Source organism: Scyliorhinus torazame, chromosome 10, assembly GCF_047496885.1.
Source record: "Scyliorhinus torazame isolate Kashiwa2021f chromosome 10, sScyTor2.1, whole genome shotgun sequence".
Taxonomy (NCBI): domain Eukaryota; kingdom Metazoa; phylum Chordata; class Chondrichthyes; order Carcharhiniformes; family Scyliorhinidae; genus Scyliorhinus; species Scyliorhinus torazame.
In genome coordinates this window covers 123,208,065-123,223,131 of record NC_092716.1, presented here as the reverse complement: position 1 = coordinate 123,223,131, position 15,067 = coordinate 123,208,065, and the positions used below count along the sequence as shown (strand labels likewise).

The 15,067-nt window shown below is 49.5% G+C and overlaps 1 protein-coding gene across 1 annotated transcript in view; it reads left to right on the top strand.

Annotated features, from left to right (window-relative positions):
• Positions 1-15,067, top strand: part of ccdc102a (coiled-coil domain containing 102A) — a 330,588-nt gene that overhangs the window by 226,369 nt on the left and 89,152 nt on the right. Inside the window, exon 6 of the mRNA XM_072518688.1 lies at positions 12,467-12,676. Within this exon, the coding sequence (XP_072374789.1) occupies positions 12,467-12,676 (210 nt within the window). The remainder of the gene's footprint in view (positions 1-12,466; positions 12,677-15,067) is intronic.

Below are 15,067 nucleotides of genomic sequence, written 5' to 3'. Positions count from 1 at the left end.
GTGCAAACAATAATGGGGACAGAGGGCATCCCTGCCTTGTCCCTCTATGGAGCCGAAAGTATGCAGATCCCCGTCCATTCGTGACCACACTCGCCACTGGGGCCCTATACAACAGCTGCACCCATCCAACATACTCATCTCCAAAACCAAATCTCCTCAGCACCTCCCACAAATAATCCCACTCCACTCTATCAAATGCTTTCTCGGCATCCATCGCCACCACTATCTCCGCTTCCCCCTCTGGTGGGGGCATCATCATTACCCCTAGCAGCCTCCGTATATTCGTATTCAGCTGTCTCCCCTTCACAAACCCAGTTTGGTCCTCATGGACCACCCTCGGGACACAATCCTCTATCCTCATTGCCATTACCTTGGCCAGAATCTTAGCGTCTACATTTAGGAGGGAAATAGGTCTATAGGACCCGCATTGCAGCGGGTCCTTTTCCTTCTTTAGGAGAAGCGATATCGTTGCCTCAGACATAGTCGGGGGCAGCTGTCCCCTTTCCTTTGCCTCATTAAAGGTCCTCATCAGTAGCGGGGCGTGCAAGTCCACATATTTTCTGTAAAATTCAACTGGGAATCCATCTGGTCCCGGAGCCTTCCCTGCCTGCATGCTCCTAATTCCTTTCACTACTTCCTCTATTTCAATCTGTGCTCCCAAATCCACCCTTTCCTGCTCCTCCACCTTGGGAAATTCCAGCCGGTCCAGAAAGCCCATCATTCTCTCCCTCCCATCCGGGGGTTGAGCTTCGTAGAATTTTTTATAAAATGCCTTGAACACTCCATTCATTCTCTCTGCTCCCCGCTCCATCTCTCCTTCCTCATCCCTCACTCCCTCTATTTCCCTCGCTGCTCCCCTTTTCCTCAATTGGTGGGCCAGCAACCTGCTCGCCTTCTCCCCATATTCGTATTGTACACCCTGTGCCTTCCTCCACTGTGCCTCTGCAGTACCCGTTGTCAGCAAGTCAAATTCTACGTGTAGCCTTTGCCTTTCCCTGTACAGTTCCTCCTCCGGTGCCTCCGCATATTGCCTGTCCACCCTCAGAAGTTCTTGCAGCAACCGCTCCCGTTCCCTACTCTCCTGCTTTCCTTTATGTGCCCTTATTGATATCAGCTCCCCTCTAACCACTGCCTTCAGCGCCTCCCAGACCACTCCCACCTGGACCTCCCCATTATCATTGAGTTCCAAGTACTTATCAATGCACCCCCTCACCCTTAGACACACACCCTCATCTGCCATTAGTCCCATGTCCATTCTCCAGGGTGGGCGCCCTTCTGTTTCCTCCCCTATCTCCAAGTCCACCCAATGTGGAGCGTGATCCGAAATGGCTATAGCCGTATACTCCGTTCCCCTCACCTTTGGGATCAACGCCCTTCCCAAAACAAAAAAGTCTATTCGCGAATAGACTTTGTGGACATAGGAGAAAAACGAAAACTCGTTACTCCTAGGTCTGTTAAATCTCCACGGGTCTACTCCTCCCATCTGCTCCATAAAATCTTTAAGCACCTTGGCTGCTGCCGGCCTCCTTCCAGTCCTGGACCTCGACCTGTCCAGCCCTGGTTCCAACACCGTATTGAAATCTCCCCCCATTACCAACTTTCCCACCTCTAGGTCCGGGATGCGTCCTAGCATACGCCTCATAAAATTGGCATCATCCCAGTTCGGGGCATATACGTTTACCAAAACCACCGTCTCCCCCTGTAGTTTGCCACTCACCATCACGTATCTGCCCCCGCTATCCGCCACTATAGTCTTTGCCTCAAACATTACCCGCTTCCCCACTAGTATAGCCACCCCCCTGTTTTTCGCATCTAGCCCCGAATGGAACACCTGCCCCACCCAACCTTTGCGTAGTCTCACCTGGTCTATCAGTTTCAAGTGCGTTTCCTGTAACATAACCACGTCTGCCTTAAGTTTCTTAAGGTGTGCGAGTACCCGTGCCCTCTTTATCGGCCCGTTCAGCCCTCTCACATTCCACGTGATCAGTCGGGTTGGGGGGCTTTTTCCAGCTCCTCACCCGGTTCCCACGCAGCTGTGTCCCCCCACAGGCGGTGCCCCCCCGCCCATCCCACCCCATACCAGCTCCCCCCTCTCCCCAGCAGTAGCAGCCCAATAATTCCCCCCTCCCACCCCCCCCCCCGCTAGATCCCCCACTAGCGTAGTTACACCCCCCATGTTGCTCCCAGAAGTCAGCAAACTCTGGCCGACCTCGGCTTCCCCCCGTGACCTCGGCTCGCACCGTGCGACGCCCCCTCCTTCCTGCTTCCCTATTCCCGCCATGATTATCATAGCGCGGGAATAGAGCCCGCGCTTCCCCCTTGGCCCCGCCCCCAATGGCCAACGCCCCATCTCCTCCACCTCCTTTCCTCCCCCCACCACCTCCTGTGGAAGAGAGAAAATTTACCACATCGCAGGATTAATAACATAAAACTCCTCTTTCCCCCCTTTTTACCCCCCTCTTCGCCCCCCCATACTCGGCCCACCACTTTGTTTCAAACGTTCTTTTTTTTATTATTATTAAATAACCCGCTCATTCCAATTTTTCTTCCACGATAAAAGATCGATCCGCCGTCTCAAAGTAGTGGTGCCTCCCTTGATATGTGACCCACAGTCTTGCCGGTTGCAGCATTCCGAATTTTATCTTCTTTTTGTGAAGCACCGCCTTGGCCCGATTAAAGCTCGCCCTCCTTCTCGCCACCTCCGCACTCCAGTCTTGATATACGCGGATCACCGCGTTCTCCCACTTACTGCTCCGAGTTTTCTTTGCCCATCTAAGGACCATCTCTCTATCCTTAAAACGGAGGAATCTCACCACTATGGCTCTAGGAATTTCTCCTGCTCTCGGTCCTCGCGCCATCACTCGGTATGCTCCCTCCACCTCCAGCGGACCCGCCGGGGCCTCCGCTCCCATTAACGAGTGCAGCATCGTGCTCACCTATGCCCCGACGTCCGCTCCCTCCGCACCTTCAGGAAGACCAAGAATCCTTAGGTTGTTCCTCCTCGCGTTGTTCTCCAGCGCCGCCAGCCTTTCCACACATCGTTTATGGTGTGCCTCGTGCATCTCCGTCTTCACCACCAGGCCCTGTATGTCGTCCTCATTCTCGGCAGTCTTTGCCTTCACGACCCGAAGCTCCCACTCCTGGGTCTTTTGCTCCTCCTTTAGCCCTTCGATCGCCTGTAATATCGGGGCCAACAGCTCCTTCTTCATTTCCTTTTTGAGTTCTTCCACGCAGCGTTTCAAGAACTCGTGTTGTTCAGGGCCCCATATTAAACTGCCACCTTCCGACGCCATCTTGGTTTTTGCTTGCCTTCCTTGCCGCTGCTCTAAAGGATCCACCGCAATCCGGCCACCTTCCTCTCCTTTTTTCATCCGTATCCAGGGGGGATTCCCTTCTGGTTCGCCGCACAGTACTTTTAGCCGTTAAAATTGCCGTTGGGGCTCTTATTAAGAGCCCAAAAGTCCGTTCCACCGGGAGCTGCCGAAACGTGCGACTCAGCTGGTCATCGCCGCACCCGGAAGTCTTCACTGCATTTCTCAAAGGTACATTGCGTAAAGATCCATTTCTTAAAGGCACTCTCACATGACACACAGTACTCCAGTTGTGACCTAACCAACGTTTCAGCGTGACCTCCCTGTTCTTGTGTTCTATGCCTCAGCTAATAAAGGCAAGTATCCCATGTTCTTTCTTTTTTAAATCATTTAGAGTACCCAATTCATTTTTTCCAATTAAGGGGCAATTTAGCATGTTCAATCTACCTAGCCTGCACATCTTTGGGTTGTGGGGGCGAAACCCACTCAAACACGGGGAGAATGTGCAAACTCCACATGGACAGTGACCTCCCATGTTCTTTCTTAACCACCTTATCCGCCAACCCTGCCATCTCCAGGGATCAATCTGTGGATATGCACTCCACGGTCCTTCTGATCTTCAGTACTTTCCAGGGTCCTATCATTCACATTCTTTGCTTTGTTAGCCCTCCCCAAGTGCATTACCTCCCACTTTTCCAGGTTGAACTATACTTGCCACTGCTCTGCCCAGCTGACCATTGATATCCTCCTGCTGTCTACGGCTATCCTCCTTACTATTTACTATTTTCCCAATTTTCGTATCAAATACAAACCTTTTGATCATACACCCTACATTTAGTTTCAAATTATGATTGTATATCACAGATAACAAATATGAATGTATCACAGGTAATATCTTCCGCTTGTTGTGATTTGATCGCATCCTCATGTGGAACCTTCCCATCATCACTCTCTTCACGTTCCTGCCCGGCCAGTTCTTCATTGTCGTAGGAGCTCTCAGCCACCTCCACCTCTCTTTTTGACAACCTCCCACTTTGAGGTGTCAGGTTGTATAGGTGACAACAGACCGCGATGATGCTGGACACCCCCTCTGGAGAGTACTGTGGAGCCCGCCTGACTGGTCCAAGATTCGGAAGTGCACCTTCAGGATGCCAATGTTTTGCTCGGTTTTGCCTCTTGTCAAACAATGTGCAGCTTTGTAGCATTCCTGGTGCCATGAGTAGGTACGCCATGCCACCAAATCGTCAGCCCTATAAGTGCAGTCGATTTCGGCGGGAGAACAGCTGGTGCGTCAGTTTCAGCGGGAGCATTGCGGAAGGAGGTTGCTGGGAGGTAAGTCAACGTTTAAAAGCACTTGTCTTTGCAGGGGCAGGCCAGTCGATTTCGGCGGTGGGAGAACAGCTGGTGAGTCAGTTTCAGCGGGAGCACTGCGGAAGGAGGTTGCTGGGAGGTAAGTCAACCTTTAAAAGCACTTGTCTTTGCAGGGGCAGGCCAGTCGATTTCGGCGGGAGAACAGCTGGTGAGTCAGTTTCAGCGGGAGCATTGCGGAAGGAGGTTGCTGGGAGGTAAGTCAACCTTTAAAAGCACTTGTCTTTGCAGGGGCAGGCCAGTCGATTTCGGCGGCGGGAGAACAGCTGGTGAGTGGTGAGTCAGTTTCAGCGGGAGCACTGCGGAAGGAGGTTGCTGGGAGGTAAGTCAACCTTTAAAAGCACTTGTCTTTGCAGGGGCAGGCCAGTCGATTTCGGCGGCGTGAGAACAGCTGGCTGGTTAGTCAATTTCAGCAGGAGCTGAGAATTTTTCTTTTTTTTAAAATTAGTTTTTTAGGCGGGATCAGGAAGTCGACCCGCGGACGTCTGGGAAGACCCTCACCAATAAATTCTGGTGGAGAGGAAACCCGAGACACTACACGTGTAGTGTCTCCCACCCGCCCTCCTCCTCTAACCTAATAATAAAACCCATTGGTCTGAGATAAGTACCATATTTTATTATATTATTATTATTTTTTATAAAAATTTAATTTAGTTGTTAGCCAGATCTTGGTAGAAAGTTAGAGGAATGGCAGGGAAGGGAGTGCAATGTTCCTCCTGCAGGATGTTTGAGGTGAGGGATGCAGTTAGTGTCCCTGCTGATTTTACCTGCAGGAAGTGCTGCCATCTCCAGCTCCTCCAAGACCGAGTTAGGGAACTGGAGCTGGAGTTGGAAGAACTTCGGATCATTCGGGAGGCAGAAGGGGTCATAGATAGCAGCTTCAGGGAATTAGTTACACCAAAGATTGGAGATAGGTGGGTAACTGTAAGAGGGACTGGGAAAAAACAGTCAGTGCAGGGATCCCCTGCGGTCGTTCCCCTGAGAAACAAGTATACCGCTTTGGATACTTGTGGGGGGGACGAATAACCAGGGGTAAGCCATGGGGTACGGGCCTCTGGCACGGAGTCTGTCCCTGTTGCTCAGAAGGGAAGGGGGGAGAGGAGCAGAGCATTAGTAATTGGGGACTCTATAGTCAGGGGCACAGATAGGAGATTTTGTGGGAGCGTGAGAGACTCACGTTTGGTATGTTGCCTCCCAGGTGCAAGGCTACGTGATGTCTCGGATCATGTTTTCCGGGTCCTTAGGGGGAGGGGGAGCAGCCCCAAGTCGTGGTCCACATTGGCACCAACGACATAGGTAGGAAAGGGGACAAGGATGTCAGGCAGGCTTTCAGGGAGCTAGGATGGAAGCTCAGAACTAGAACAAACAGAGTTGTTATCTCTGGGTTGTTGCCCGTGCCACGTGATAGTGAGATGAGGAATAGGGAGAGAGAGCATTTAAACACGTGGCTACAGGGATGGTGCAGGCGGGAGGGTTTCAGATTTTTGGATAACTGGGGCTCTTTCTGGGGAAGGTGGGACCTCTACAGACAGGATGGTCTACATCTGAACCTGAGGGGCACAAATATCATGGGGGGGAGATTTCTTAGTGCTCTTTGGGGGGGTTTAAACTAATGCAGCAGGGGCATGGGAACCTGGATTGTAGTTTTAGGGTAAGGGAGAATGAGAGTATAGAGGTCAGGAGCACAGATTTGACGTCGCAGGAGGGGGCCAGCGTTCAGGTAGGTGGTTTGAAGTGTGTCTACTTCAATGCCAGGAGTATACAAAACAAGGTAGGGGAACTGGCAGCGTGGGTTGGTACCTGGGACTTCGATGTTGTGGCCATTTCGGAGACATGGATAGAGCAGGGACAGGAATGGATGTTGCAGGTTCCGGGGTTTAGGTGTTTTAGTAAGCTCAGATAAGGAGGCAAAAGAGGGGGAGGTGTGGCGCTGCTAGTCAAGAGCAGTATTACGGTGGCGGAGAGGATGCTAGATGGGGACTCTTCTTCCGAGGTAGTATTGGCTGAAGTTAGAAACAGGAAAGGAGAGGTCACCCTGTTGGGAGTTTTTTATAGGCCTCCTAATAGTTCTAGGGATGTAGAGGAAAGGATGGCGAAGATGATTCTGGATATGAGCGAAAGTAACAGGGTAGTTATTATGGGAGACTTTAACTTTCCAAATATTGACTGGAAAATATATAGTTCGAGTACAATAGATGGGTCGTTTTTTGTACAGTGTGTGCAGGAGGGTTTCCTGAAACAATATGTTGACAGGCCAACAAGAGGCGAGGCCACGTTGGATTTGGTTTTGGGTAATGAACCAGGCCAGGTGTTGGATTTGGAGGTAGGAGAGCACTTTGGGGACAGTGACCACAATTCGGTGACGTTTACGTTAATGATGGAAAGGGATAAGTATACACCGCAGGGCAAGAGTTATAGCTGGGGGAAGGGCAATTATGATGCCATTAGACGTGACTTGGGGGGGATAAGGTGGAGAAGTAGGCTGCAAGTGTTGGGCACACTGGATAAGTGGGGCTTGTTCAAGGATCAGCTACTGCATGTTCTTGATAAGTATGTACCGGTCAGACAGGGAGGAAAGCGTCGAGCGAGGGAACCGTCGTTTACCAAGGAAGTGGAATCTCTTGTTAAGAGGAAGAAGGAGGCCTATGTGAAGATGAAGTGTGAAGTTTCGGTTGGGGCGATGGATAGTTACAAGGTAGCGAGGAAGGATCTAAAGAGAGAGCTAAGACGAGCAAGGAGGGGACATGAGAAGTATTTGGCAGGAAGGATCAAGGAAAACCCAAAAGCTTTCTATAGGTATGTCAGGAATAAGCGAATGACTAGGGAAAGAGTAGGACCAGTCAAGGACAGGGATGGGAAATTGTGTGTGGAGTCTGAAGAGATAGGCGAGATACTAAATGAATATTTTTCGTCAGTATTCACTCAGGAAAAAGATAATGTTGTGGAGGAGAATGCTGAGCCCCAGGCTAATAGAATAGATGGCATTGAGGTACGTAGGGAAGAGGTGTTGGCAATTCTGGACAGGCTGAAAATAGATAAGTCCCCGGGACCTGATGGGATTTATCCTAGGATTCTATGGGAGGCCAGGGAAGAGATTGCTGGACCTTTGGCTTTGATTTTTATGTCATCATTGGCTACAGGAATAGTGCCAGAGGACTGGAGGACAGCAAATGTGGTCCCTTTGTTCAAAAAGGGGAGCAGAGACAACCCCGGCAACTATAGACCGGTGAGCCTCACGTCTGTAGTGGGTAAAGTCTTGGAGGGGATTATAAGGGACAAGATTTATAATCATCTAGATAGGAATAATATGATCAGGGATAGTCAGCATGGCTTTGTGAAGGGTAGGTCATGCCTCACAAACCTTATTGAGTTCTTTGAGAAGGTGACTGAACAGGTCGACGAGGGTAGAGCAGTTGATGTGGTGTATATGGATTTCAGCAAAGCGTTTGATAAGGTTCCCCACGGTAGGCTATTGCAAAAAATACGGAGGCTGGGGATTGAGGGTGATTTAGAGATGTGGATCAGAAATTGGCTAGCTGAAAGAAGACAGAGGGTGGTGGTTGATGGGAAATGTTCAGAATGGAGTACAGTCACAAGTGGAGTACCACAAGGATCTGTTCTGGGGCCGTTGCTGTTTGTCATTTTTATCAATGACCTAGAGGAAGGCGCAGAAGGGTGGGTGAGTAAATTTGCAGACGATACTAAAGTCGGTGGTGTTGTCGATAGTGTGGAAGGATGTAGCAGGTTACAGAGGGATATAGATAAGCTGCAGAGCTGGGCTGAGAGGTGGCAAATGGAGTTTAATGTAGAGAAGTGTGAGGTGATTCACTTTGGAAGGAATAACAGGAATGCGGAATATTTGGCTAATGGTAAAGTTCTTGAAAGTGTGGATGAGCAGAGGGATCTAGGTGTCCATGTACATAGATCCCTGAAAGTTGCCACCCAGGTTGATAGGGTTGTGAAGAAGGCCTATGGAGTGTTGGCCTTTATTGGTAGAGGGATTGAGTTCCGGAGTCAGGAGGTCATGTTGCAGCTGTACAGAACTCTGGTACGGCCGCATTTGGAGTATTGCGTACAGTTCTGGTCACCGCATTATAGGAAGGACGTGGAGGCTTTGGAGCGGGTGCAGAGGAGATTTACCAGGATGTTGCCTGGTATGGAGGGAAAATCTTATGAGGAAAGGCTGATGGACTTGAGGTTGTTTTCGTTGGAGAGAAGAAGGTTAAGAGGAGACTTAATAGAGGCATACAAAATGATCAGGGGGTTGGATAGGGTGGACAGTGAGAGCCTTCTCCCGCGGATGGAAATGGCTGGCACGAGGGGACATAACTTTAAACTGAGGGTTAATAGATATAGGACAGAGGTCAGAGGTCGGTTCTTTACGCAAAGAGTAGTGAGGCCGTGGAATGCCCTACCTGCTACAGTAGTGAACTCGCCAACATTGAGGGCATTTAAAAGTTTATTGGATAAACATATGGATGATAATGGCATAGTGTAGGTTAGATGGCTTTTGTTTCGGTGCAACATCGTGGGCCGAAGGGCCTGTACTGCGCTGTATTGTTCTATGTTCTATGTTCTATGCTGCAACTCTTTGAATATCTGAGGCAACCAGGAGTCCTTGGGGGATTAAATCTCCCCACAGAATCTGGCAGATATGAGCCACCACATCTCTGGACAAGCATGAACATGAGCAGCATTGCTGCTTGCTCATCTCCAGATACGAACGGCGGGCGACTCACCTCCGTGGGGTGGGTCAGACTCTCCTCATCCTCTGAGTTTTGTTGGGCCCCCCTCCCCATGATCCTCAGGCTCTTCTCAAAGTTGTCCTCAGTTGTTCCATGCCCACCCCCCCTCAATCGGAGGCAGCAGTGAGCACAGGGTCTCCTCCGGTGATTGTTCAGCCTCCTGGACCCCATTGTCTTTGTTGTGGACATTCCTGCCCGTCCCCTTTAACCTGTTGATGTCTCCACGCCCCACGTGGACCTCGCCCCTTCCCATCTTGAAGATCACATAATATGATTTCCCTATTTACAGGCTGAAGATGTCTCCCCTGACGCCCCACCCCCAGCACCAGTGACAGTGAGATTATGACCATGTCCTGGACATCAGGCTCTGCCTGATCTCTACTGGGCACACGGCCATGCTCTGGAGTGGCAACACAACATGCAGAACTCTGTAGCCCACAAAGCTCTCACTCAGCCTGACGATGAAGTCCACACAGCCCAGGACTGCCCTCAATCTCTCACACAGACCTCTTGGCACCACCACCACCGTCTTTCACTCAACTCTCGGGCTCCTTAATGAGTCACCACAAGATGGTTCCCCCACCAACCACCCACACAAGAGTCTGTGTGAAATCCATCCCTCTTCTGGCACATTACCACCCCCCCCCCCCCCCCACACCCCCCACCACTCCAGAGTCTATGTGTATGCCGTCGCATTTCATGGAGATAGAATCCTATCCACCCCCTCCATGTTCTACTGTTCCAGGTCAGGCTCCAGTTTCCCCACACCCAATCTTCCTTCTGCCTCCCATTGCTAAACACCCCTCCCACCACTTTACCCTTCCAAACAGCCTTCACCCACCAATCTGTCATCTCTTCCCCCCCCCCCTCCAAACCCAGCTGCCAATCTACTTCAGAGTGCAGCCCTGTCTGTGACTCGTGACACTCAATGCTATCCTGCCAGAATCGCACCAGCAACCATGATGAGTGCCAGGCTCGACACCCGAGCAGCCTGACCCACAGCTTCGCCAGGGGTGTTAACACTGCCATTGCTGCGGACCCGGAGCAGTACTGTTGTAGGTGGGACATTGAATGCTGCACCTACCCTGAAGTCATGAGTGAAGTGAGGGTGCAGACCACTTATTCGGATGGTGATTCAGGATAGTAATCTTCCATTGGTGTGACAGTAATCGGGAGCTGGAACGTAATTCTGACAAGTTGGGTTTTTACTGAGTATCCATGACGTACAAATAGACCAGCATTCCTGATCAATCCTTTTTGGCCTCACTGAGTTTTCTGCTCCCGCCCATCCTCAAAACAACCCCTGGTGGGAATTGAAAATTCTGCCCAGTGTCTTTCCCAAACTCAGGACATCTCAAAATGCCACCCAGCCAATGAATAAAGAAAAGTACAGCACAGGAACAGGCCCTTCGGCCCTCCAAGCCTGCGCCGACCATGCTGCCCGTCTAACCTAAAACCTTCTACACTTCCGGGATCCGTATCCCTCTATTCCCATCTGTAGCCACCTGGATTGGCCACTTCCCGACTTAAAATGGAGAACCACAATGACTACAGAGAAATTCAGCCAACACAGGCAAAAACTCGCAAGTGCAGAAATCCTGTGTATTAGAACTTGCAAAAGCCCAGACAGCACTGAAACTCACAGCCATCTGCATATTAATGAGCGATCCCCGGGTACAATTGAAACATTTAAGGTGAATAAGGCCAAGCCAGACTTCTCGGCGCCAGCAGGAGCCAAGACAAAGGAAAGCCAACGGACACTCAGGGACCGCCCAGCGATCAGGGAACAACTCCAGTATTGGAGAAATCGATCCAAATGATCGGAACGCAGTCCAATCACTTGGAACCAGATACGGGGTCCGCCCCGAAGGGCGGGAAGCCCCTGGGGGCTATAAAGTAGAGTCCCCAAGTTCAAATCGGTCTTCTTGGCAGGATCACTCAGCAACGCGAATCAACCCTTTGAGAGTGAACTGTCTAAGCTGCCACATCAACCAAGTTAGTCTCCAGTCAACGCACGCTACGAGATAGGCGCTCCTAGCTACCAGTCCATACCAGCTTTTGAATCCTGCAGACTCAGATCGAATGAAAGGCCATTTGTTCCCCTGACCTGGTGGGCCAATTCCGAAGCTAAGTATAGGCCTTTTAATGATAGAGAATAGTCTAGAAAGTAGAGTTTATGCATGAGTAGTGATTCACTGTGTATAATAAATGTGTTTTGATTTGAATCTTACTAATTGGTGTGTTGAGTTATTGATCAGTACTTGAACTTGAACCTCGTGGCGCTATCATAAAGATACCTGGCAACTCTAGAGAAAAGGTTGTAGAAACAGCAAATTCAGTAAAGACCCAACGGGCAACCAATTAAGAGCCAACCAAAGTTAGCTCTTATTCATGTATTTGTCAAGATGCCCCTTAAACGTCACTATCATCCCTGCTTCCACCACCTCCTCTGGCAGCGATTTCCAGGCACCCACTACCCTCTGTGTAAAAAAACGTTCTTCGTACATCTACTCTAAACCTTGCCCCTCGCACCTTAAACCTATGTCCCCTAGTAATTGACCCCTCTACCCTGGGGAAAAGCCTCTGACTATCCACTCTGTCTGTGTCCCTCATAATTTTGTAGACCTCTATCAGGTCGCCCCCCAACCTCCTTTGTTCCAGTGAAAACAATCTGAGTTTATCCAATCTCTCCTCATAGCTAATGCCCTCCATACCAGGCAACATCCTGGTAAACCGCTTCTGCACCCTCTCTAAAGCCTCCACATCCTTCTGATAATGTGGCGACCAGAATTGTAGTCATTGTTGTAATTTCGGAAAAATAGCAAATTAGTTTTGATTGAGGAATGAATACTGACCAGGACACTGAGGAAAAGTCCCTGCTCTTGGTGGGAATTATGTTGTGTACCATGAGAGAGTACATGGGTGTTGATGTTAGATGCAGCGAGTGAGCGGCATTGTAGATCGCCACGCAGTGTCCCATGGTATTCAGCTGTACGTAGACACCGCAGGCCTGTTCAATGTGCCTTTGCTTTCTGTGCACAGATGGAGCGACTCCAGGCAGAGAACACAGCTGAGTGGGGTAAACGGGAGCGGCTGGAGACTGAGAAGCTAAACCTTGAAAGAGAAAACAAAAAACAGAGGGCACAGATCGAGGACCTGGTCGAAGTGTTGGCCAAAAAGAGGAAGCAAGCAGCGAGTGCCCTGGACACTGACTTGAAGACTATTCAGACTGAGCTGTTTGAAAAGAATAAGGTAAGGGAATGATTTATTGAATGATGCCTGTCACTGGACTAATTTCAGAGCTTGATGGTATCCCAGCATAAAGACTCTGGCAGAATCCAGCTTGGAGAATATCTCATCAACTGTTGCCTGGAGATTTTGATGTAATGAGAATTTCAGATGAGAGCAGCATTTCAGATTGTAGAAAGACTCCAGGAAAAGGAGGGCCAAAGCTTTGGGAGAGGAATAATAATTGCAAAAGCACGTGAGGAGTTCAGAAAGGTAGTCAGGGGATAAGGTCAGCAAAGCTGTTCGGCTTGTGATCCTGCTTCATCTGCCGTTCTGTGCTTTTCTTCTGACCTCATCGAACTGCTTCTCTGGTCGCTCACACCTCCCTCAATTCCTGCTATCACTCAAGCTGAGGGTAATGCAGGGAGGTGACACCCACAGTGCTAATGGCCAAAGCTTCTTTATTATATCGTAAATACTTTTATTACAGATGTACAAAATACAGGGGAGCCAGCAACTTGCAATATATGATATTTAAAAGTTATTCTCCGATAATAGCAGATTCTGTGAAATTATCCAATCGTCATAGAACATAGAACAGTGCAGCACAGAACAGGCCCTTCGGCCCTTGATATTGTGCCAAGCATTGTCCGAAACCAAGATCAAGCTATCCCACTCCCTGTCATTCTGGTGTGCTCCATGTGCCTATCCAATAACCGCTTGAAAGTTCCTAAAGTGTCCGACTCCACTATCACAGCAGGCAGTCCATTCCACACCCTAACCACTGTCTGAGTAAAGAACCTACCGCGGACATCCCTCCTATATCTCCCACCCTGAACCTAGTTATGCCCCCTTGTAACAGCTACATCCATCCGAGGAAATAGTCTCTGAACATCCACTCTGAACATCCATCTCCCTCATTATCTTATATACCTCTATTAAGTCGCCTCTCATCCTCCTCCGCTCCAAAGAGAAAAGCCTTAGCTCCCTCAACCTTTCCTCATAAGACCTATCCTGCAAACCAGGCAGCATCCTGGTGAATCTTCTTTGCACCCTTTCCAATGCTTCCACATCCTTCCTATAGTGAGATGACCAGAACTGCACACAATACTACAAATGTGGTCTCACCAGGGTCATGTATAGTTGCAGCATAACCCCGCGGCTCTTAAACTCAAGCCCCCTGTTAATAAACGCCAACACGTGTATCTATCCACTTGAGTGGCAACCTTCAGAGATCTGTGGACATGACCCCAATATCTCTCTGTTCCTCCACATTCCTCCGAACCCTGCCGTTGACCCTGTAATCCGCATTCAAATTTTTTCCACCAAAATGTTATAGATTAGCCAATCAGTGATAACCTCCGAATATAGATGCTTTCCATTCTGTGCAGAACCAGTGTTTGCAGAGGGCATTGAGGAGATGGACAGGAGGTGTCACGAGAACAGAGGAGAAGGAAAAGCTCACAGTGAATGTTTCTCAGAGCAAATAACGCACGGTTAACGAGAGAGGAGTGTCCGCCTCCGGGAGAGGGGGGTGGGTAGAAGGATGTTCAAGAAGGAGAGTAGAGACAACCCAGGTAACTATAGACCAGTGAGCCTTACTTCTGTTGTGGGAAAAATCTTGGAAAGGTTTATAAGAGATAGGATGTATAATCATCTGGAAAGGAATAATTTGATTAGAGATAGTCAACACGGTTTTGTGAAGGGTAGGTCGTGCCTCACAAACCTTATTGATTTCTTTGAGAAGCTGACCAAACAGGTGGATGAGGGTAAAGCAGTTGATGTGGTGTATATGGATTTCAGTAAAGCGTTTGATAAGGTTCCCCACGGTAGGCTACTACAGAAAATACGGAGGCATGGGATTCAGGGTGATTTAGCAGATTGGATCAGAAATTGGCTAGCTGGAAGAAGACAAAGGGTGGTGGTTGATGGGAAATGTTCTGAGTGGAGACCAGTTACTAGTGGTGTACCACAAGGATCTGTTTTGGGGCCACTGCTGTTTGTCATTTTTGTAAATGACCTGGAGGAGGGCGTAGAAGGACGGGTGAGTAAATTTGCAGATGACACTAAAGTCGGTGGAGTTGTGGACAGTGCGGAAGGATGTTACAAGTTACAGAGGGGCATGCATAAGGTGCAGTGCTGAGCTGAGAGGTGGCAAATGGAGTTTAATGCAGAAAAGTGATTCATTTTGGAACGAATAACAGGAAGACAGGGTACTGGGCTAATGGTAAGATTCTTGGCAGTGTGGAGGAGCAGAGAGATCTCGGTGTCCATGTACATAGATCCCTGAAAGTTGCCACCCAGGTTAAGAGGGTTGTTAAGAAGGCGTACGGTGTGTTAGCTTTTATTGGTAGAGGGATTGAGTTTCGGAGCCATGAGGTCATGTTGCAGCTGTGCAAAATTCTGGTGCGACCG